This window comes from Catharus ustulatus, chromosome 14 (assembly GCF_009819885.2).
Source record: "Catharus ustulatus isolate bCatUst1 chromosome 14, bCatUst1.pri.v2, whole genome shotgun sequence".
NCBI classification, from domain to species: domain Eukaryota; kingdom Metazoa; phylum Chordata; class Aves; order Passeriformes; family Turdidae; genus Catharus; species Catharus ustulatus.
The window spans coordinates 16,993,473-17,012,914 of NC_046234.1; the positions used below are offsets into that span (position 1 = coordinate 16,993,473).

The 19,442-nt window shown below is 41.8% G+C and overlaps 1 protein-coding gene across 2 annotated transcripts in view; it reads left to right on the forward strand.

The window, feature by feature from the left end:
* The window catches only part of DACH2 (dachshund family transcription factor 2), a 237,952-nt gene extending 224,977 nt beyond the window's left edge, over positions 1-12,975 (forward strand). The window contains exons 10-12 of one of the 2 annotated variants that reach the window (XM_033072801.1): positions 1,159-1,302; positions 4,275-4,340; positions 12,093-12,975. In XM_033072801.1, coding sequence (XP_032928692.1) covers positions 1,159-1,302; positions 4,275-4,340; positions 12,093-12,130 — 248 coding nt within the window. In that variant the 3' untranslated portion in view covers positions 12,131-12,975. The remainder of the gene's footprint in view (positions 1-1,158; positions 1,303-4,274; positions 4,341-12,092) is intronic. The other variant, XM_033072802.1, reaches the window with a different exon arrangement.
* The last annotated feature ends 6,467 nt before the right edge of the window (positions 12,976-19,442 follow it).

The following is a 19,442-nucleotide window of genomic DNA, read 5'->3' on the forward strand; positions in this document are numbered from 1 at the left end:
GTAAACAGAACACTGGCTGGAGGGTTATTACCTGTAGGACAGCTGGCCCCAGAGAGTTTTGGCAGGTTCTGAGGAGGGAAGCTGGGGCAGTTCTGTGGCTTTCAGGTGCATTAGCATCACTCTGCCCAGTTATTCCCACCCTGATTTCTTCATTTGACACCTTTAATTTTGTTTCTGCTGTTATCCTCCAAGCATTGAGAATCATCAGTCTTACTGTGAGAAAGATACAAATTTAATTTGGGTATTTGGGTGATTTTTGCATTATTTCCCTAGCCCACATTTCTACAGCTCCAGTGCTGCTCAGTTCGTCCTGTAGAAAACTTCAGCAGAACAAAATAGAGCTGTCAGAAACTGCCAGCCCAAGTGCAAGATTTGAAGCAAATAATCCTAGATTATTTTTTTTTTTGCATCAGAAGATTCAGGTGCAGTAGCACACCCCTACTTTGCCTTCTGAGGCAAAACCATGACTGGTTAGAAGCTTTTGATAATAATAGGCAATTAAATTGGTAAATCTGAATTTCTCGCTGTGCTCTTGCAAGGGAGGCAGTATTAGTATTCTTTTTAAAATTCAGATCTGCATCTGAAGGAAAGGAGCAGCACTCTATGTGCCAAAAGCTGCTTCTAGATTACATCCATGAAATCAAAAAGATAAAACTAGATAAGACCAAGAGAATGGGTACCAAGTCCTGTCTTCCGGTGCTTTTTGAATGGAAATTGGGTGTGTGGAGCTGTCTGCAGTGCCAGGTCTCACCTAAAGGCACCTCTCAGTCGAGTTGGGAAGGGTCAGTAAATCCTGCTGAAGCTGTTAAATTGCAGTGGGTGTCCAGAAATGTTGCATCACCCAAGTGGGATAGGATTGTGTATTTCTGTTAAACAAAACTTAGCTGCCTAGGACAGCGCAGTGTGCCCCTCCTGAATCCCAGATAACTCACCAAAACCTTCAAGTCATTCACAGACTTGAGAGAGAATTTCACCAATAACCAGCATCCTCAGAATTGCTTCTCTTTCAGGTCACCACATCTTTATTGTCATAGAGGTCTTGAGCTAGAACTGCACCTTTGGATGTTGAACATCAACTCATTTTTTACTGTGTCCATCATCTATTAATGCCCTGACAACCATTCTTACATTTCATTCTTACACTTATTTACATTTCAGCTACAATTCAAAAACGCTTGAAGAAAGAGAAGAAGGCAAAGAGAAAATTGCAGGAAGCTTTGGAATTTGAATCCAAGAGAAGAGAACAAGTGGAACAGGCTCTTAAACAGGCCACATCAGGTGACGGTCTCAGGATGTTAAATGGTAATGTCTTAGTTGGCCTTTCACAGTCAGCTTAAAATGATGTTTGATTGAGTGAGGAAAAAAAAAAAGAGATGATGCACAGAGCAAATTTCAGGATAAACCCATTATTTCTTTCCTGAAATAATGAAGAATCTATTTCAGGCCATGTGCTCTGGGGCGTGAATTAAAAAAATAAATAAGTCTGCAACTAGAGAAACAGACAGAGCAGTTTACACAGAGATGACAAGAAATGCTGAATATATTACAGAGAAATCTGTTACAGTGCCAGCTAAGACAATGTGAAATTTGGTTCCTATAAGGTTCTCTGAACTCTTCTCTCCCAGCAGATTCATTTTTAGAACTGCTGAGCTTCATTTCAAAAGCTGTTTGGCTGAAGTTTGCTCAGCCTCAGGACCTATTAAGTTTGTTAAATATGTATCAGCTTTCAGAGCTGACTGGGTTTTGAACACTTCCCAAACATTCTTGTGAAACAAAAGCAAATCAGTTCATCTCCTAAACAGTGATGAAGTTCTGGCTACCAGGAGGATTTGCCTTTTGTGCTTAAGATGGTTCTGGCCAAACTTTAGTGCTTTGGATTGAGTGTTTAAGACTAAACCTAGCTGAGATTTAATTAATTTCAGGTTCTGCAGCTAAGGTTTAGTGTGTGCACCCCTAGCTGGAGTCTCTGCAGAGGCTCAGGAGTCACAGTGACGTTCAGTCTCTGCTGCATTCAGGTGTCCTGTGGTGCTGCCTGCTTGGGGCACTGCTAGAGACTGCAGAGTGCAAAAACTGCCTGGCTGCTGAGCAAAAATAATGAATTTGGCTTGTGTGGAGTTAGCTGTGAGAGCTGCCCACACTGTTGTCTGAAGCCAGGGCAAGGCTGTGTGTGTGCCCTGTCACCACAGTGCTCTGCAGGAGATGGGAGCTGGGATTTATCTGGGCACCCAAGGGATAGAAACTCTGTGAGGACAGAGCAGCATCTTGCAGAGGCATCCTCTCATCTGCTGTTTGTAGCCCTGCACATCCCTGGAAGCAGGGACTGGCTGGTGTCCAGCAGGGCTGAGGGGGATCCAGGTGTGGATTTACAGTGACCAGGGAGAGTGGGTGGCCAAAATCAGCACAAAAGCTTCTCCACCACCTCCACTGGATCAGGCAAATCAGACTGAATCCCACAGACAGAACAGCACCTTGAGAGGAATGTCAGAAAAAACCTAAAATCCTGCTGTGCTCTGAGCTCACTCCCTTGGGTGCTGCCACTGCAGGGAAGCACCTGCTGCTCAACACCAGCCAGGAGCACCCAGCAGTTCTGGCAGCCACAAATCCAGGGATACCAAGGTTCCAGCAGTGTGATTTACACACCTTTACATCTGCCAGGGTGGGCCTGGCTGCAGCAGTTTGATTTGCAGGCACACTCAGGTAGTCATATATATGTTAGTGCCTGCAAGAAGCTGATATTTACATGCTAATCTGATTGCACATGCAAATCAGGTAGCTCATTAGCATCTTAATCCACAATTTAATTGCAGGTACAATTTTATGACAACAAAATGTGAAGGGCTATTCTGAGTATTTTTAATTTAACTCTGACAGTCTGTCTCATTTAACAGATGCTGTTATTAGTTACAGATGACTTTGTCATTTTTGGTATATACAGCATGTACTCTGAGGGGTTTGAGAAGAAAGAACCTTTTCAGATTGATAGGTCAGTGCCCTGCACTTGCCTTCAGAACAGGAATCTGAGTGAGGGAAACCCTGAAGAATAGCAGTCACTTGTAATTTTATAAGAAAAAAAATGTATATGTGAAAGTACTGCTTTTTTAATCTTACATGCATTTGTAGAGCTCTATATGCACACATGACACATATTTCATTTACACATTTATTGCTGAGCTATTGCTCTCCTGTAAGGCCTGTACTTTTTTCAGGGTTGCCCTGCTTTCACTCAGAGCTCAGTTACTGCAGGTCACAGCAGAGCATCACCTCTGTGACAGATCCTGACACTGCAGCTGAAGGGATCTGTGAAAGCAACAGTGCAGTTATTCCCTGTTTGAGACAGTCCAGAACAGGCTTTTGCACAGCAAAACTCCCAAACTGTGCACACAGCTCCCTTTCAGGTGGGGGTTTTTCCTTCCTGTAATTTCTAAGGGCTCTATGATAAGGGAAGCAGATGTTTCTCCAGGATTTGAGGTGCCATGGATTCAAATCACATCCCCTTCATGCTAATCCTTGTTGGCACAAGGTGGATGGTGGCATCTGTTCCTGTAACACCCTGGGGTGTTGGAGCCCCAGCCCCCACCCCAAGGACTGTGCAGACAGAGGGATCACCAACATGAAATTAAACAGGTCCAAAGTGAGTGTCATGAGACTCCTTCTCAACTTGGGGAAAAAAAAATAAAAAAGAGCACAATCCTCTTTGGAAAGCTCTTCTCAGAGGTCTGGAAATACTTCACATAGTATGACAGCTGTAATTTTGGTTTGGGTGGTAACACATGCTCACACATCCCAAGCTGAGGTTGGAAATGCAGTTTGCACAGTTCTTATCTGTAACATGCTCTCACCCAAACTGATACACACACCCCAAAACTGTTGCCTGGCACTGGCTGTGTTCTTCAGCTCTGTAATTTGGAGGTACTTGGCTATATACTAGAGTCAATGTAGTTTAATATTATCACAGTTTAATTTCAACTTTTATTTTTCATGTGTCAGATGCCCTCATTCTCCAAGAGGATTTTGCAGACATATTATTACCACGTGTTGGTTATTATCTGATCATCAGACAAATGTGAAGCACGTTAAAAATAATTCACTGTGAGACCAGTAATGTTTGCACATTGTGGAAAGAATTTACTACTGAAAATTCTATGAGGACCAAATGTTTTATGCAAGACCATGTTAACTTGGAGAGCACCCTAGTTTGCTATAAATATTTTGCTAAAGATGCCTGAGAGAGGGGTAAAGGGGAATGCATTAATCTTCAGTCTCCCATCTTTCAGATGCTGGAATCCCAGATATGGAAATAGAACACAATGGAACCCAACATGACAGTGCAGCGATGCAAGGTGCAGTATGTACCACAGCTCCTCACCTGGGCTTGTCTTTCAAAATTAAGTGAAATGCAGAATAATGTTTATATGTGTTTTCCTGCTTTAGGATAGATGTAAATTACAGAACTTCAGGTTTTTTTTCCTGTTTGATACAGAAAGTTTTACTAAGAACAGTACTGTAAAAGATCAGAAATTAACTTTGTTAATTAGAGGGGATATTTATTTGATTTAGAGGTGATATTTGTTTCAAATATTCTACCAAGACGTGGGCCCTCAGTTCAAAAGGGGTTTTACTTAGGATTTATAATTTGAAATATTTTACCTCTGGTCTTTACCTAACTATCAAGATCACAGGTGTTTTCAAAAAAGGCATGAGCTGTAAGTGAAAAACAAAAGCCTTGTCACATTATGGGCAGCTATCTGGTGCTGCTTTTCCTTCACTGTGTGGCTGTGAGCAAGTGCAGCACCTCCAGGTATGGTCTGAGTGCTTCCCAAAGAGCAGGAAATGACTTCTGGCTGCAGCTCTGGGACGTGAGGAGATGTGAAATCCTGCTTTGGGGGAGCTGAGACAGGGATTTTCCCAAGGGATATTCCCATTCCTCTTGAGAGCCACACAGAAAATCCACAGTCACCTGAGCACTTTGACCATTGAAGTTCTCTGATGAAAGTCCAACTTAGAGAGTTTTTGTCCCCTCAGTCCTGTGCCATTCAGTGCTGTGCTGGCTGCTCTGGCAGCCTGGGTGCAGCTGCCTCTTCCACAGAACTGCTGCTGCTTTGAGCACTCCCACCCTTTCTCCTGCATCATAGAATGGCAATGTGCAAAAATCCCCTGTGCTGGGGTATCCAAAGGCACTTTGTGCAGACAGGAGTAGAGCTGCAGAGCACTTGGAGAGACACAAACCTCACTTGAGCATTTCTCTTCAGCTGAGGAAGGTTTGACTTGCATACCTCTGGTATGCATCTGTCGTCCATCTGTCATCCTTACAGGAAAGCTTTCAAATATTTTTACTGCTGTCTCTTCTTGTGATTTTAGATTCATCTGCTCTGTATTACAGAGAAGGAGAATCACAGCTTTATTGTAATGCAGATATATACATCTGACATATGTGTGTGTATATATTTGTGCACATACGACGAGAGCTGTGCTCTAAATATTGCAATTGGAAAATTGCTGCTGCCAGAAATAGTCAAAATATTGGATGAGCAGTTGGGACACATGTTTGAATTTGATGAGCAGAGTGTTCCTTCCATTTCTGATCTGTTTATGGTACCTGCTGGGAGGAGTGCTCAGTGCTCTTCCAAGCAGCTCTGAGAGTCAAGGTGCATTGAGCAGTCTCTGGTAAGGAAGAGAAGGTAATTTCAGTTTGAAGAAAGACCATGACACGTGGCTCAAATTTGTCTTTACATCAAAAACTATTACAAATACTTTGAGGAAAGTTATGCACAACCACTTCCAGTGACCATGTACTTGCCTGGAGGAATTGAGAAGTTTCTTATGTTACCTGTAGTTTATTAATACACAGGCAAGCCTTGTGATTTTTACCATTTTTTTTTCAGGTTGGGTTTTTTAGTTTTTGGGGTATTTTTCTTTCTTTTAATCTGATCCCAACTACACCATGCCTTCAGTTATGCAAGGCTTGGGCTCAGGAAGTTTTTGTTGAGCGTGGCCAGAGGGAGAGCTGGATATTCCCTGTGTTCAGTGTCCCTGGGCTCAGTGAGAGCAGGACATGGGCTGGGCACAGGAGCTGCAGCCCTGTCCCTGTCCCTCCATGGCAAAGCCATTCCCTTCCCTTTTCTGCCCTGCTGGCTCTGACCCCCCTGTTCATGTGGAGCTGAGCCACTTGGTCACTGAACACTCTCAGCTGATAAAAAGCTTTCTGGAGAGCTCTCTGTGGAGCTTGTTTAGATTTCAAAGTGTTCCTGCCTCTTTCATTTTTATTTATGCTGATACTGTAATAACTTCTTATTCCCTTTCCCTTTGATAAGCATTGGTGTCCCTGACAGCTCCTATTGCTGTTGCAGCTCTGACAATTCAAGCACACTCCCTCACTGCCCCTGTCATTTGCTGCCTTTGTTTTTTGGGCCCTGGGAGGAGGAAGGGGCAAAACACATGTCCTTAATACAAAGCTGCTTGCAGGCTTCCAAAATCTCTTTCAGTTGCTCAGGAAAAAAAAAGCTTTAGCATCAATACAGAGCTTGCTTTTTCTGTTGTCAATAGCTCTGCTGGACAGAAATCTATCATTCACACAGTGCATTTCCTTTGAAATTCAATTAGTTCCACTGCCAGTATCTCCTTAAGATGGTTTAAAGGAAAATTACAGAACTACTGCTCAGCCACCTTTCACAGTGATTAAGTCATATCATATTTTATGCTCATTTCTTAAAATGATTTTATTAACACAAGCTGTTCATGTACTGCGTTTCTGATCTGCATTATAAATCTTTCCCATTTAGTTGACTCATTTTCCCTCTTTGTGTATTAATTGAACAGAAATTTCATGCAGATGAGACTTAAAACTTTTTTGAACTTCACAGTCTCCATCCTCCATATCCCAGGTGGAGTTCAGAGCTGGAGCTGGGAGGTTTTTAGCTGGCAGAGGAGATCAGTGGTGGCTGCAGTGGAGCAGAGCAGGTGATGAGCACTCAGACACCTCCTGCTCCTCCTTCCCCTGCTCACTCCTGGGCCAGCACCACAGTGCATCAACCATTTTATCAGCCAATCTCCCTTCCACATAAAATAAACATACTGGGTGTCATTAAGTGCACCTTCAGATCAATGATTTTTGCAAATGACATTCAAGTACCATTCGAGCAGTGCATTTTTGCTGATAAAAGCAAATTAAATTAGCACAACTACAAGTGTGCTGATAAAAACTAAAACCGAACAGCAGCACCATTAGCTAACAAAGTAATATTTTCTCTTTACTGCTTTCTGCCATTTAGTTATTATCCTATTGGAAATCTAATTATAATCCTTTTACTCCCTAGTCAAACTTCACAGTTTTTGCAAGCTTAGCACTGACAAGTGATTTCATTACATTTGATTGCCCGCGCCCAGATTGACTTAACTTCACTCCGAGACCTAAAAGCCCTCTCAGTTTCTCAGATTCCCTGTTTGCACATTACAGCAACAGCTCCTTTAATTAATTAGCATGAACAGCAGTAACATGAACTGCTGAACAGAAAATAACATCATTTTATGATCGCAGGGAGACTTCTCCTTTTGCATGTTTATACCTTAGTTAACTTTTGTATTACAATATTTCATTGTTAGGGGATGTTGGAACAATCAGCAAAGCAATGTTAGCTTAAAATCTTAAAAAGTAGATGTTACAGTAATACTTGGTAACAACAATTTACAAAAAAATAAAATACTCTATGAGTTTCAGGAAGGAGGTAGCAGCATAGGCAGGCAGGTTTTCCTGAGGTGAAAATGTGCTTTACTGTGCCTGCAACAGGAGGGTGGCCCAGGGCTGCTGCTGCTGCTTTTGTTTGTGACATAACCTGGCAGAGATTTGGCACAAAAACTCTTGGGTTACTGTGAATCACATTTTATTTTTATCTGTTTGTCAAAGATGAAGGACTGGTGTAGTTTGGAATGCATTTTAGGGTTTGTCATGTAGAAGGCTGGACTTAATTTATTGGTGTTCTGATCTAACCAGTGAGTTTTCAAACCCAAGCTGCATTATCTGAGTGTTAGGCGTGTTGTTCCTCCTGCCCAAGCTGTGTTCTCTCCCTGGATCATGTCCTGCTCTGGAGCTGTGAATTATTAACCCCCTGGCAGTTTCCTCCTGCTGTGTCATTGCAGAGTTCCTGGAGCAGCTCTTGCAGAGCTCCTGTGCAGTTCCCAGGCTGTCACTCCATGCCCACTCCATGCCCCATCAGGGGCTCATCAGGGACTGACTGGAAATCCTGGGTTTAGTACAAGTTTTTTTAGCTCTCTCTACGTGGATGAAGTATTTGACAGGGCTGACCCAGCAGCCTTACACACAAAATAAATGGGGAAGAAACTCCAAGCCAACAGCTCTGTGAGTGCACAGGGTCGTGCACCACGGTCCTGAGGGACAGAGGGGTTTTGGTCCCAATCCCAAGGGATGCTCTGGGCTCAGCTCTGGATATCTGAGAGGGCTGGGGAGAGGCCACAGAAAGTGTGAGAGATGAAAGCAAAGCAACCTTTGTTGGTGCTGCTGCTCACAGAACCAGCATTTTATTGACTGTGTTCTGTCTGGGTCTAGAGGGAGCTGTGCCCTGCTCTCAGTGCTCAGTTTGAGGGATATTTGCAGATAAAAGAAAAGTTTTGGTGGACAGCTAATAAGCAGGCAAAGAAGTAATTTTTACTTGTCATTCAGCTGAATGATCAGCCCAGATCCATCTTCTTTTCATGGTAGTGAAGGGATCCTTTGCTGAGTTTTGGTGATTGCTCTGGTCCTTACTCACCAGCAGGAGCCTGGATTCATTCCCTTTCCAGACTCCTGTCTGCCAAGGGCTCTAGGGAAAGAGGGATGTCATCCTTTGTAGAAGCAAACTAGTTTTGTCTGATTTTTTTCTTTGTACAAAGTAAAACACTGGTTCAAACTAATTAGCCCCAGCTTTGCGAGTTAATTTGTTGTTACAGCATTGCATTTCCCATGTGCTGCTTCCTCCAAAGCTGAGCCTGGCTCTGATCTAACTGAGGTGCTGTTTACCCAGCCTGAGCAGGGTGGAGAGCTCATCTCTGTGCAGTTGGACACCTGTGGTACCCTGTGGGACTCCTGGATCCCAGATGTGGATCCCAGAGCTGTCCTTGCCCCTCCTGCCCCTGCTCTGGCCCCACAGCCAGCTCTCAGCCCCACCTCACCTTATTCCAGCTGCTCTCCCAGCCCTCAGCCCCACCTCACCTTACTCCAGCTGCTCTCCCAGCTCCTCCTCCAGCTCAGGATTTCCAGTTTATTATTTCATCCCTGCTGCCCATACTCTCTGCAGCCTGTTATACCTTATAAATTACATTACATAAATTACAGCTGTTGATACAACATATTTATCTGCTTTCTCAGATCCCACATTTCCTTCCTCCAGTGAATTTCTTCCCAGTTCACACTGTCCCACAGATCCCTGGCAATCCCAAGGTGTAGATGGGAGGGTACACGTGCAAGTTTTGTTTTAAAATAGTTAAGGGAAGTAAAGCTGAATTCCAGTTTTAAACCAGAGATCTTACAAACAAAGGATTCAGAAAATTCAGATGTGGAATAGGTTGGGGTAAAAAAATTAAATGTGAATAAATGTGGAGATGATGATTATGGCCTTTGGATTTGTCCTTTATGCACCCATTAAAACCTTGAAAGAAGAAGACAAATGATGATATTGTGGCTAAAATGAGTGCAAAAGTTGCACTTACCCTGGGTTAACAACTCAGGGAAGAGAATGCCATCCTGAGGGAAAATCCCAGTTATTAACATAGACTCTGGCTCACCCAGAAACTCAGAGTTCTTTACTTGTCTTAAACATTGTGAAGGGGAAAAAAACCTCCTTTCTAAATGTCTTGCTTATTAAGCCAGTCATGCATTGCTCCGTAGGCTGTAAAGCAGTGTAACATGCACAGGGGGCTCATAAGCATATTTAGTGTTAGGGAATATCATTTATACAGTTTTTATATTGTCAGTATTACCCCTAGAGAATGAGATTAGGCTTTAAACTACTGTAAATCTACGCTTTTGCTCACCTTTGTATAATTTCGTTTTTTAATAGAATGAAGCCCACATAAATGAATATTTGATTAAGGGATAAACCTGATAAAAGAATACATTTATTGCACGCAGATTTATTCAAATCTTTGCTATATTGTACAGTAAAGTGCTATAAAATGGTCTGTAGCTTGCAGTCAGCTGCACTGAGGAGATGCTGAATATTCTGCAGAAAAGATTAATTTGACAACATCACATTGTCTTTCCTGTGGAAGTGGGGGCACATCTGCTCCCAGCACGTTAATTCCTCAGAGGTGGTTGCTGTGTGACGTGGTTAATGCCATGAAATTCAGTTTATTGCACAGCAACAAAAAAGTATTTTAATTTCTGGAGGGTGTTATAAAAAAGGAAATATTTAACTATGCACTTTCTGTTCACTGATCAGTGATGTCTCCTGGGTGGCTGCATTGGGCTGGAGCTGTGGCATTTACTTTTCTCTCTTACAGGTACTCCAGATACCTCCATTGAACTTTCCTTGAGAAATAAAGAGGGATTGGAAGGAAATATGGAAACCTGTTCCAAAGTTTAGTCAGCCCACAGACCTTAATTTAAAAAATAATACTTAAAATGTAATAAGAACATAAATAACAGCCTCCACTGGGGAGAAACTATGTGCAGCTTCCTAATGATCATGAGAAAAGAAAAAAAAAACCCAAATCACAAACAAACCCCCCAGTGCTCAATCCTTGCATTTCTGCTGAACCCCCCCAGGCTTTAGTAATTCCCCACCAGGTTTAAGACAAGAATTTTCATCAGCCAATGGCCTGAAACTAATTTTAGTCCTTTCTTTGGAGGCTCCCAAACATCCCTCTGGAGTTGTTATGTCCCTGGCTCTTGTGATCTTTATTTGTGCTTACATCCAAAATACATATTAAATCATCTCAGTTTGGAGAGTCTGAGCCTCCTTAAAACCACGAAACATTCAATTACTAATTAGCTGTTTCCTGTTCCTAATGAAGTGAACATGTCGGATTTGGATTAAAATTCAGCTACTGCTCTCCTCTGTTTATGGTTCCAGATGTTTTTGTTTTATCTAGGAGGTTACTTTGACAGCTACTGCTAAATGATAAATCACTCATATTATAGCTGAAATGCATTTTGAAATTGAAATGTGGCAAAGTTGGAGATTGCTCCAAGGATCAGTGTCAGTTTGCAGGTCAATACTTGTTCGTTGCTTAGGAGTGCTCAGTATTGGCGTATGTAAAACAGTAATGGGAGAGATGTCAACAGTATACAAAATGCTGCTCCATATTATCATTTTGCTATCATCTTCCAGATCAGTTCTTGCAGATTTAGCTGGGTGGATTCATGATTCATTGTATAATGAACAGGAATATGGATTCTTGTTAGCTTCAGTTTCTGTGGGCATTTCAATATTTTTTTTCTCTGTGCTTAAAGTTGCTTAATGTGAAAAATCACAGTTGATAGGTACTATAGCTAGGAATATTTTTATGAAGTGCTTTTCTGCTCCGTTCTCTAAACAAAGAAATAGAATTTTAAGAGAAATGTGGTGGTTTCTGAATGAAAGAACAGTTTTCCAAGAACAGATCCTGATTTACATTTTTTGAAAGCAGTGCAGTTTTAACACCCTGTTCCCTGGCAGGTTTGTGCAGTGACAAGGGTGTGTGCTAAAGCTGCTGCCTTGTCCCTGGGTCTGTCCCAGGGAGGCAGCAATCCAACACAGGCTGCCTTTGGGACAAAAGGAGTGTTTGATTTTTTAAAAAAAATGCCATAAAGGAAGAAAATCCAAATCAGAATGTTTGCAGCCTGTCCTGAGCCATTGCTGGCAAACACTAGGGCTGGGTCTTTGTCCTTTCTGGAGGGCTTGGCCAGGTGTGGTCACTCAGTGCCTCCTTTTCCTGCACAAGCTGTGCCCTGGGATGGACACTTCAGTTTATATCACTTGTAGATCTGCTCATCTGGCTTGAGGAAAAACAAAAAGATCCACAACCAAATGAAGAAACCACCTAAGTGTCAGTTAATTATAAAATGTTCAATGTGTAATTGACTTTTTTCCTCTTTTTTCTTCTTTTTTGTTTCCCTCCAGAAAACAGAACATACATCAAACCGACCATCATGTACTGAAGGAACCACCTATTGCTGAAAAATGTGTAATGACCACTATTTGAAGACTATATAGTTCCTGAGAAATGTCCCTTCCAACCTTTGATGCCTTCAGTACTGTGTGAGGAACAGGATTTGTAGCATGAAACTTGAAGGACAATTTCAAGCAATTTACTGTTGCTGCATTGAAAACTGCCGTATTAAGAAATACTGAGACTTTTTACAAGCTTACCATACCAAACCAAGCCTGTCACAACAGATCATTTTTAGGTCCCTGGAGATAGAAAGGAGTTTTAGTATTTTTAAGCACATACATTAATTATTTTCCCTCCCCACCCTGCCCCAAAAAAGAACTTTTTTTTTTTTTCCTTAGGAGGTGGCTATTACTGAATAGCAATGGCACAATGATTTTAAGCCACAATGGTCCTCACTGGCTGTACATCATACAAGTCCAGTTTATCACTGAAACTGTTCAACATGGAGCTGTTTCGATTGTGTTTATAAATTAAGCTTTGTTTACTGAAGCAGATACTCGATATATATTACGTTTTAAAAAGAAATGTGTGTACATTTTTTAAAAGAACGATGTAAAAATTGTCCTTTCATTAGATGACCAATTCAAAAGTGTGAGCTAAACCCTAATAGCTGATGTAATATGAGGATTATAATTGATGCTTTTTTTTTTTAATGCTCAGTTCAGCTTGGCTTTTGGTCTTTTAAGATGGAAAAATGAATATGCAGTAGAGTGTTAGATAATGGAAACTTTTAAGTATGGTTTCTCTGTTGTACCATATTAAGTTAAAGTACACATTCTTTGTTAAAAATGTTCTTGCTAAAAATACAGTATTAAAAAGTTTTTTGTTTGACTTTGGAAATCTTTTAAGATTTTTTTTGGACTGTGAATTCCCATAGTAACTGTACTAATGCAAACCAGTATTTTGCACTATTAAAAATACTTGAAGAAATGACTTAATAAAGAGGGTGGGTTGGTATTAAACATTTTCCTAATCATTGTATGCTCCAGATTCTGAACTTTGCAACTGAAAGCTTCCCTTCTCAACACTTGGGGCTGAAGGCTGGTTTGAGTCAGGTGGAATTAAGTGATCACCTGTTCCATCTTCATTTTAATTCCTGGGTCAGAGGCAGGGTGCTTATTTCCTTACAAACTCCTGTTTGTGTACACATGTTTACACACACGTGCCCTGAATATAAATCACTGCCACTTAAAAACAAAAAAGACCTTTAAATAGATCTACAGGGAATATGTTCCCTATGATTGTGTTGACTTCTGGCTACATCTAAATGTAGAATGTTCACAATTTTTTTCATTTTTAGCACTGCATTTTCTTCTCATTAGCAGGCTTTTGTAAACAGAATAGAATCACCTGATTTTATTTTTTTTTGTTCTTTAAAGAAATGTTTTAGCTTAACCAGTGTCAGTTCAAGAAAATGTGTTGCCCTCTGTTCTACAGGTGATCAAGTGACTTACCAGAATATTCTTCCAATGTATAAATTGGGTTTGTTCCATATTATTTTTATAACAGCTGTTCTAATAACTGCATTAATCATGCTGCCATTGATCAAACCATCAAAAGTAGAATAATACAAAGCATTAGGAATTGAGAGTCCCCCTGATTCTTAATAAATGCTCATGTGTGAACAAAACATTGCAACACCAGAACGTAAATTGTACCTTTAGGTATTTTATTAATTTTAGTTCAATTCCAGTGGGATTTTCTGAAGTGAGGGCTGAACTTTATTTCTAAATCTTGTTTTTTAAAAGGAGTTGAAACAGCCCTTGGGGTGCTGCAGCATGTCTGGCTGACCCAGTGCTCCTGTGAAGTGCAGATTTTGAAGAGATCTTTTCTATCCAGTGTTATGTAGTTTAGAAAGACTTAATGCAACTGAATAGCTCAGTCTTTAAAATATCAACATTTTCTCTTTCATCTCCACAAAGGTTTTTGGTGCATTTTTCCCCTCAGTGGTTAAAGTACCTTAAGGCATCACTGAGCCTGGGTTGGTGAGCACAGGTGGATTCCTGATTTTCCCATCCCAGATTGGTTTAAGGTGTTAGAACAGTGACAAGAGATGTCCAGGAGAGTGATGAACTTGAGGGAATGACTGTTTTCAGTCCTTAGCAGTCCAGGTAAGTATTGACAAAGCCAGAGGCTGGGGGGTGTCAGCTCAGCCTGATGAGCACACCCTGCCTGGGACAAAGGCGTCAAAGCCACCCTGGGGTGGAGGAGCCACCTCAGCCTTCACCACCACACTCCTCCTCACAGGGAGAGCCCAACTGGCACCCAGAGAGGGACAGCACCCCTTGGGTTGGGGATTTTGGGTGGTTTATCCTGGGCAGAGAGGCAGGGACAGCACATCATCCCCCTGCCCAGGGGTGTGGAGTGGCCATGGGAGCATCCCTGAGCACAGGCAAGGGGAAGGTGTGGATGGCACTGTGGAATGCAGACCATAAGAGACCCCAGAGGATCAATAGTGCCCAATCTCCATCTGCACCTGGATCTGTAGCAATCCACAGTGAGAACTCCTGTGCAAACACACGGCTCTGCATTCAAACCTGAATGCTGCTCCAGGTAATTGCTGCCTGCTGCAAGGAAGTGGCCTGTAAATACATTTATTTACAAACTATTTTTGGTAACATGACAAAACGTGAGCTAACCTGAATTGTTAACAATTTCCTTTATGGCCTCAGCTGATCTCTGTGCCTGTGCATGCACTGAGCCCTAAATACACTCGGGACAATTCCCAAATCCCACTGGATCTGGAACCTTTGGCAGCAGCACTGATGGAGGCACTTCCCACCTTTCCCCTGCTGCTTCCTGCAGCATCCACTGCCCTGCTGCCCTTGCTGGGGTGGGGACACAGAGGGGAAGGAATTTACAGAGGGCTTTTTCTGAGTCAGCTCATGTGCTATCATCATTTCTAATTCATACTGCAAATGTTTAAGCACTTGTAAAATCACTGTTAATAAACAACCTGACTTCAGTTCTGTCTGCAAATAAGAGCGTCTTTGATGATTCGAAGCTGAGATGGAAGGGCAGTAAAAAAAAGTACTTTTATAATGATGTATTATGGATGGATAATGATTTGCTACTGCTTTATATCTGTACATCAAAGAAATCAATTGAATGAGCCAGTTCAGTGTCAGCAGAGCACAAATTCTGCAGTTTTGTGGGTGCTGCACCCAGCCTTGCCTTCAGACCTGAACCTGTTGGGGCCTTCTGGTGGAGCAGAGCATCCTTTGCATGAACATTTGGAAGTGGGCATCTAAGGCAGGGGAAAAAAAGATTTTTGGAGCTCATTTTTTAAAATAAAGACTCCCATTTTTCTGAGTTTCAGTTAGAAATGCAGTAAGATTTTACTACATCTTCATTATATGATTCTGTTGACATAATCCAAAACTATGAGAGCAAATACAGCACCATACATTAAAATGTTCTTATGATAAGTGATACTTTAAAAACTGGATGCTTTATGATAGTTTAACTATTTTATCATACATTCAGCCTTGCATGTTTGAAAATGCTTTCACAGCTCTTTCAGAAAGGACACTGAAATGAGCAATAGATCCCTTTCACCATCTATTATTTTTTGTCTCCAAGTGTGGTTAGTTTTGGGAAAAGGGGGGGGGGGGTTTCTGTATATATTTCCAATTTTGCTGTAATTATATATATATATGACTGCTGCTCCTGGAACCAAAGCAAGCATTCTGGAATAAATTCTGGCTGGTCAGAGGGAAGATGGAGATGAAGCAGCCAGAGAAGTGACATGTTCATATTGAACTATACAAAAAAGGTCCAGCTCTAATTAATCACTGTGTGCTTCACTCAGCCCCCAGTGGGCCAGACTTACTCTTCACAAGAAAATCCAAAGTGAAACAGTGGAGACAAACTCAGTCCTTTGGAGTTGTTCCCTGAAGTGGTTTCATTGTGGTTTGTATCACAGCTCGCTCAGGATAAATGCTGCAGTCCAGCAGCCCTGACATTAAGGTTATTAAAAGAGTTTTTGCTCTGATTTAAGTGGAGCAGGGCACCTTTGGGGCTGTGCTGCAGAGGGGCAGGGAGGTGTTTGTGGTCACCCTGCCCTGGACATGGCACAGGGAGCTCTCCTTTAGGATCTGGGCTCTGCCTGAAGCTTCAACCTTGTTACCCAAAGCCATGTGCCTAAAATGAATTGTCCCCCTGTCCACCAAAGTGACCAAACAAGAAAAACCACTGGCATTAAATGAAACAAGATGAATTAGCTAAAAAGAGAGGAAAGAATTAACAGGGATGAAAAATAGACCTTAATTTGCTCCAGTGCTGGTAGGATTTGGCATTTAACTTTAATCATATGTTTCATTCTGTGTCAGGGAGAAATACCTGTTTCGTGTTTCCCCTGACAATTCCTGCCATTAGCTGAAAGTGTTTATTCCCAGAGCTGTGCTGCCATCAGTTGATGATGCTGGGGCACTTACAGAAGAGAGGTTTTGGCAGGAAAAATTCTTTAACATTTGGAACATTATTATGAAACATTATATTGTTCTTTGTAAATCAGTCCAAAGCTATTCCATGCAAATTGTTGCATTCTCTTCCTTGGTGTCAGGTGGAGCAGAGGGGGAAATCACATCCCTAAAAGTAAGAACACAGACCAAAAATTCTTAAATAACAAAGAATAAACTCCCTGTTGGACTTTTTCTTGATAGTTCTGTAAAACAGCTGAAGACAGAAATGGTACACAGAGATTTTTGGTGTCAGATCAGTGCTTTGCATTTTATGTGATCATTTACACCTGTGCAAAGTAAGTGTTTGATAGCATTTGACAGCTGATTTAGTAGCGTTTGACACCTATATTACAATGTTGAAATGACTCTACAATGTGCAAAGCTGTGGAAAAAGCTCTGATCCTTTTCATGGCTTTTTCCTTGTAGTTGAATATTGAGATTTCATTCCAAAGGAAGAAAATATAATTCCTCACATCCTGACAGTAATTCTTTATTTCTCCTAGTATGTTATGTTCTGCTCATACTAACTTGGCAGGGGGGGGAAAAGGAAAAAGCATAAAGGGAAAAGAGAAAAGCTATTGTGTTTAATCCACAGCCTGGATCCACAGTTGCTGACTCTTACACCAAACCCAGCTGGAAGGAGACACAGGGAAGAGAGAACTCTGTCACTGGGATGAGGAACCTGCAGGACCAAGATTCCTGATTTGTAAAAGCTGGTAAGTAAATTGCATGGTTTTCATAATTATCAGCTTTTCCGAAATTAACAGAAACTTTCACCAAATGAAAGTTTTGTTTTTGAAGACAGGCAGTATCAGACTGTTCAGGTATTCCTGCAAGAAATAAGGGGTTGATCAGTTTGATACTTTGAACCCATTGGAAAAAAAAAAAAAAGTCAGCAATATCACCTCTGTGCATAAAGAGTTTCTGCAGTTCTGAGTTTACAAAAAGAGCTTTTCCCACTCCAGGAAAACAAGCCCAGGAAGGATCATGGACACAGCAAAACCACTTTCTAAATTGTACTGTACAGTTTGTCAAGGCACAGCTATTTGAAATGCAATTGCCAATGCTGTGTGTTAACAGGATGTGATATCTTCATGAAAATAATAATATTGTTTGCTCATCTGGTACCAGCCCCATTTCCAAGGGAAAAGCCTCTCAGGCTTCACACATGGAAGTGGCTTTTCCAGCTAAACTGATCAGTATCCAGTGTAGCATGAGCAAGTGAAGTGTCTGAAGTTCATGGTGAGGAGGCAGGACCGATTTGCCAAGGCTGGAATTACTGACAGGCTGCATGACCCATGGCCAGGCTGGCACCTTCCTTTGCATTACTGCAGCACAGCCCAGCAGAACAGAGCCTGGGAAAAATGACCCCAGCAGGAGATTGCAGGATTTTCAAGGTTACCAGCACTGGGTTGTCATTTCCCAGATCAATTCCAGTGGCCTCTTGCTGGCACCTATTGATAAGGCAGGGAGCAGCCTCTTGCTTTGCCATCACTCAGAATTTAACTCCCCCACATTCCCAGTGTTTGTCTCTTGGTCCACACCTCATGCACAGAATCCCCATGTTCACAGGGCTGCTTTCACCTGCAGTGCCTGGCCCAGCTGGCACGAGTGGAGTCTCAAATGTTAGCCAAAGGACAGCAAAGTTATTTATTTTAAACAAAAAAATAAAGCAGGACATTCAGCTTTCTCAGCATGGCAGCTGAGGAGAACAGATAATAACCCAAATGTTAATTGCATGTGTTTTGTACCCAATGAGAGTAGGAATCACTGCAGGATCATTTGCTCAGTCCCAGGGAAGGATTGATTTCTAAGGATGCAGTGTAGTGCACCCCAGTACCTGATCCCAAGCAGGAATCTCCACTGCTGAGTGCTCAGACACCCTGGAAAGGGAAGGCTGAAGGGTAAAGGAGATAACATCAGCTGCTGCAAATGGGCCTGGTGACTTTGGGCTGGAGTTTTATTAGGAATTTGAACGTGACATCCCTTGCTGATGAGCACATCCCCAGGCCATTAATGTCAGCCAGAGTCCTGCTCACATGGCACAGAGAGCTGATCCCTTCCCTGTGTCTGCCCAGGCTCTGACACAGCCCTGATCCTGGACCTCACTCAAACACTGACAACTTAATGAGGATCCACTCTGTGCTCTGTGTCTCTATAAAAGTAATTTTTTAAAGCATAATGGAGTAATATTTACTCGACAGCCTCTGCATCGTTTACTCCCCAGTCTTACAGTCTTGTAAGATAGAAATAAATATTTACTCACTCTTCATTCATCCAGTTTATTCTATGTGGAGCTGCAGCCAGCTCTATTCATCCTATTGCCTTTCAGCTGGATGCTATAAAGAAAAGAAATTAATTGTTGTTAAACTTAGGTATGTGATAAAAAGGACCCAAAAAAGTTTGCTGGCTCCTGTCTGCATTTTTCTGCACGTGCCCCCTCCCACCCATCCCCTCTGCCAGGAGGAGTGTACATGTGTGTAAAAATCAGATTACCTCCAGCTCATTACTGTCCACTGACACAGTCTCTCTGTAAAAACTTTTGATGAATAGTCAGCATCTAATTCCTCAGTAATAAAAAACCCTAAGTTGCTTGCAATCATTATTCCAAATGGAAAAATTAATTGTAAATAACTGGAAGTCAATTAAGGCTGGGTTCTGCCGGGTAATGCAAATCTTTTATAGTTTTGTTTCAGTTAACTGCCTCATTAATGATTTATAGATGTGTATACAGCTGTGGGAACCATAGCATTATCTAATGCACTCAGAGAATAATTACATATGAAAAGAACTACGTGGCTCAAGGGAAAAACTCAGAAATTACTTACTGCCTTA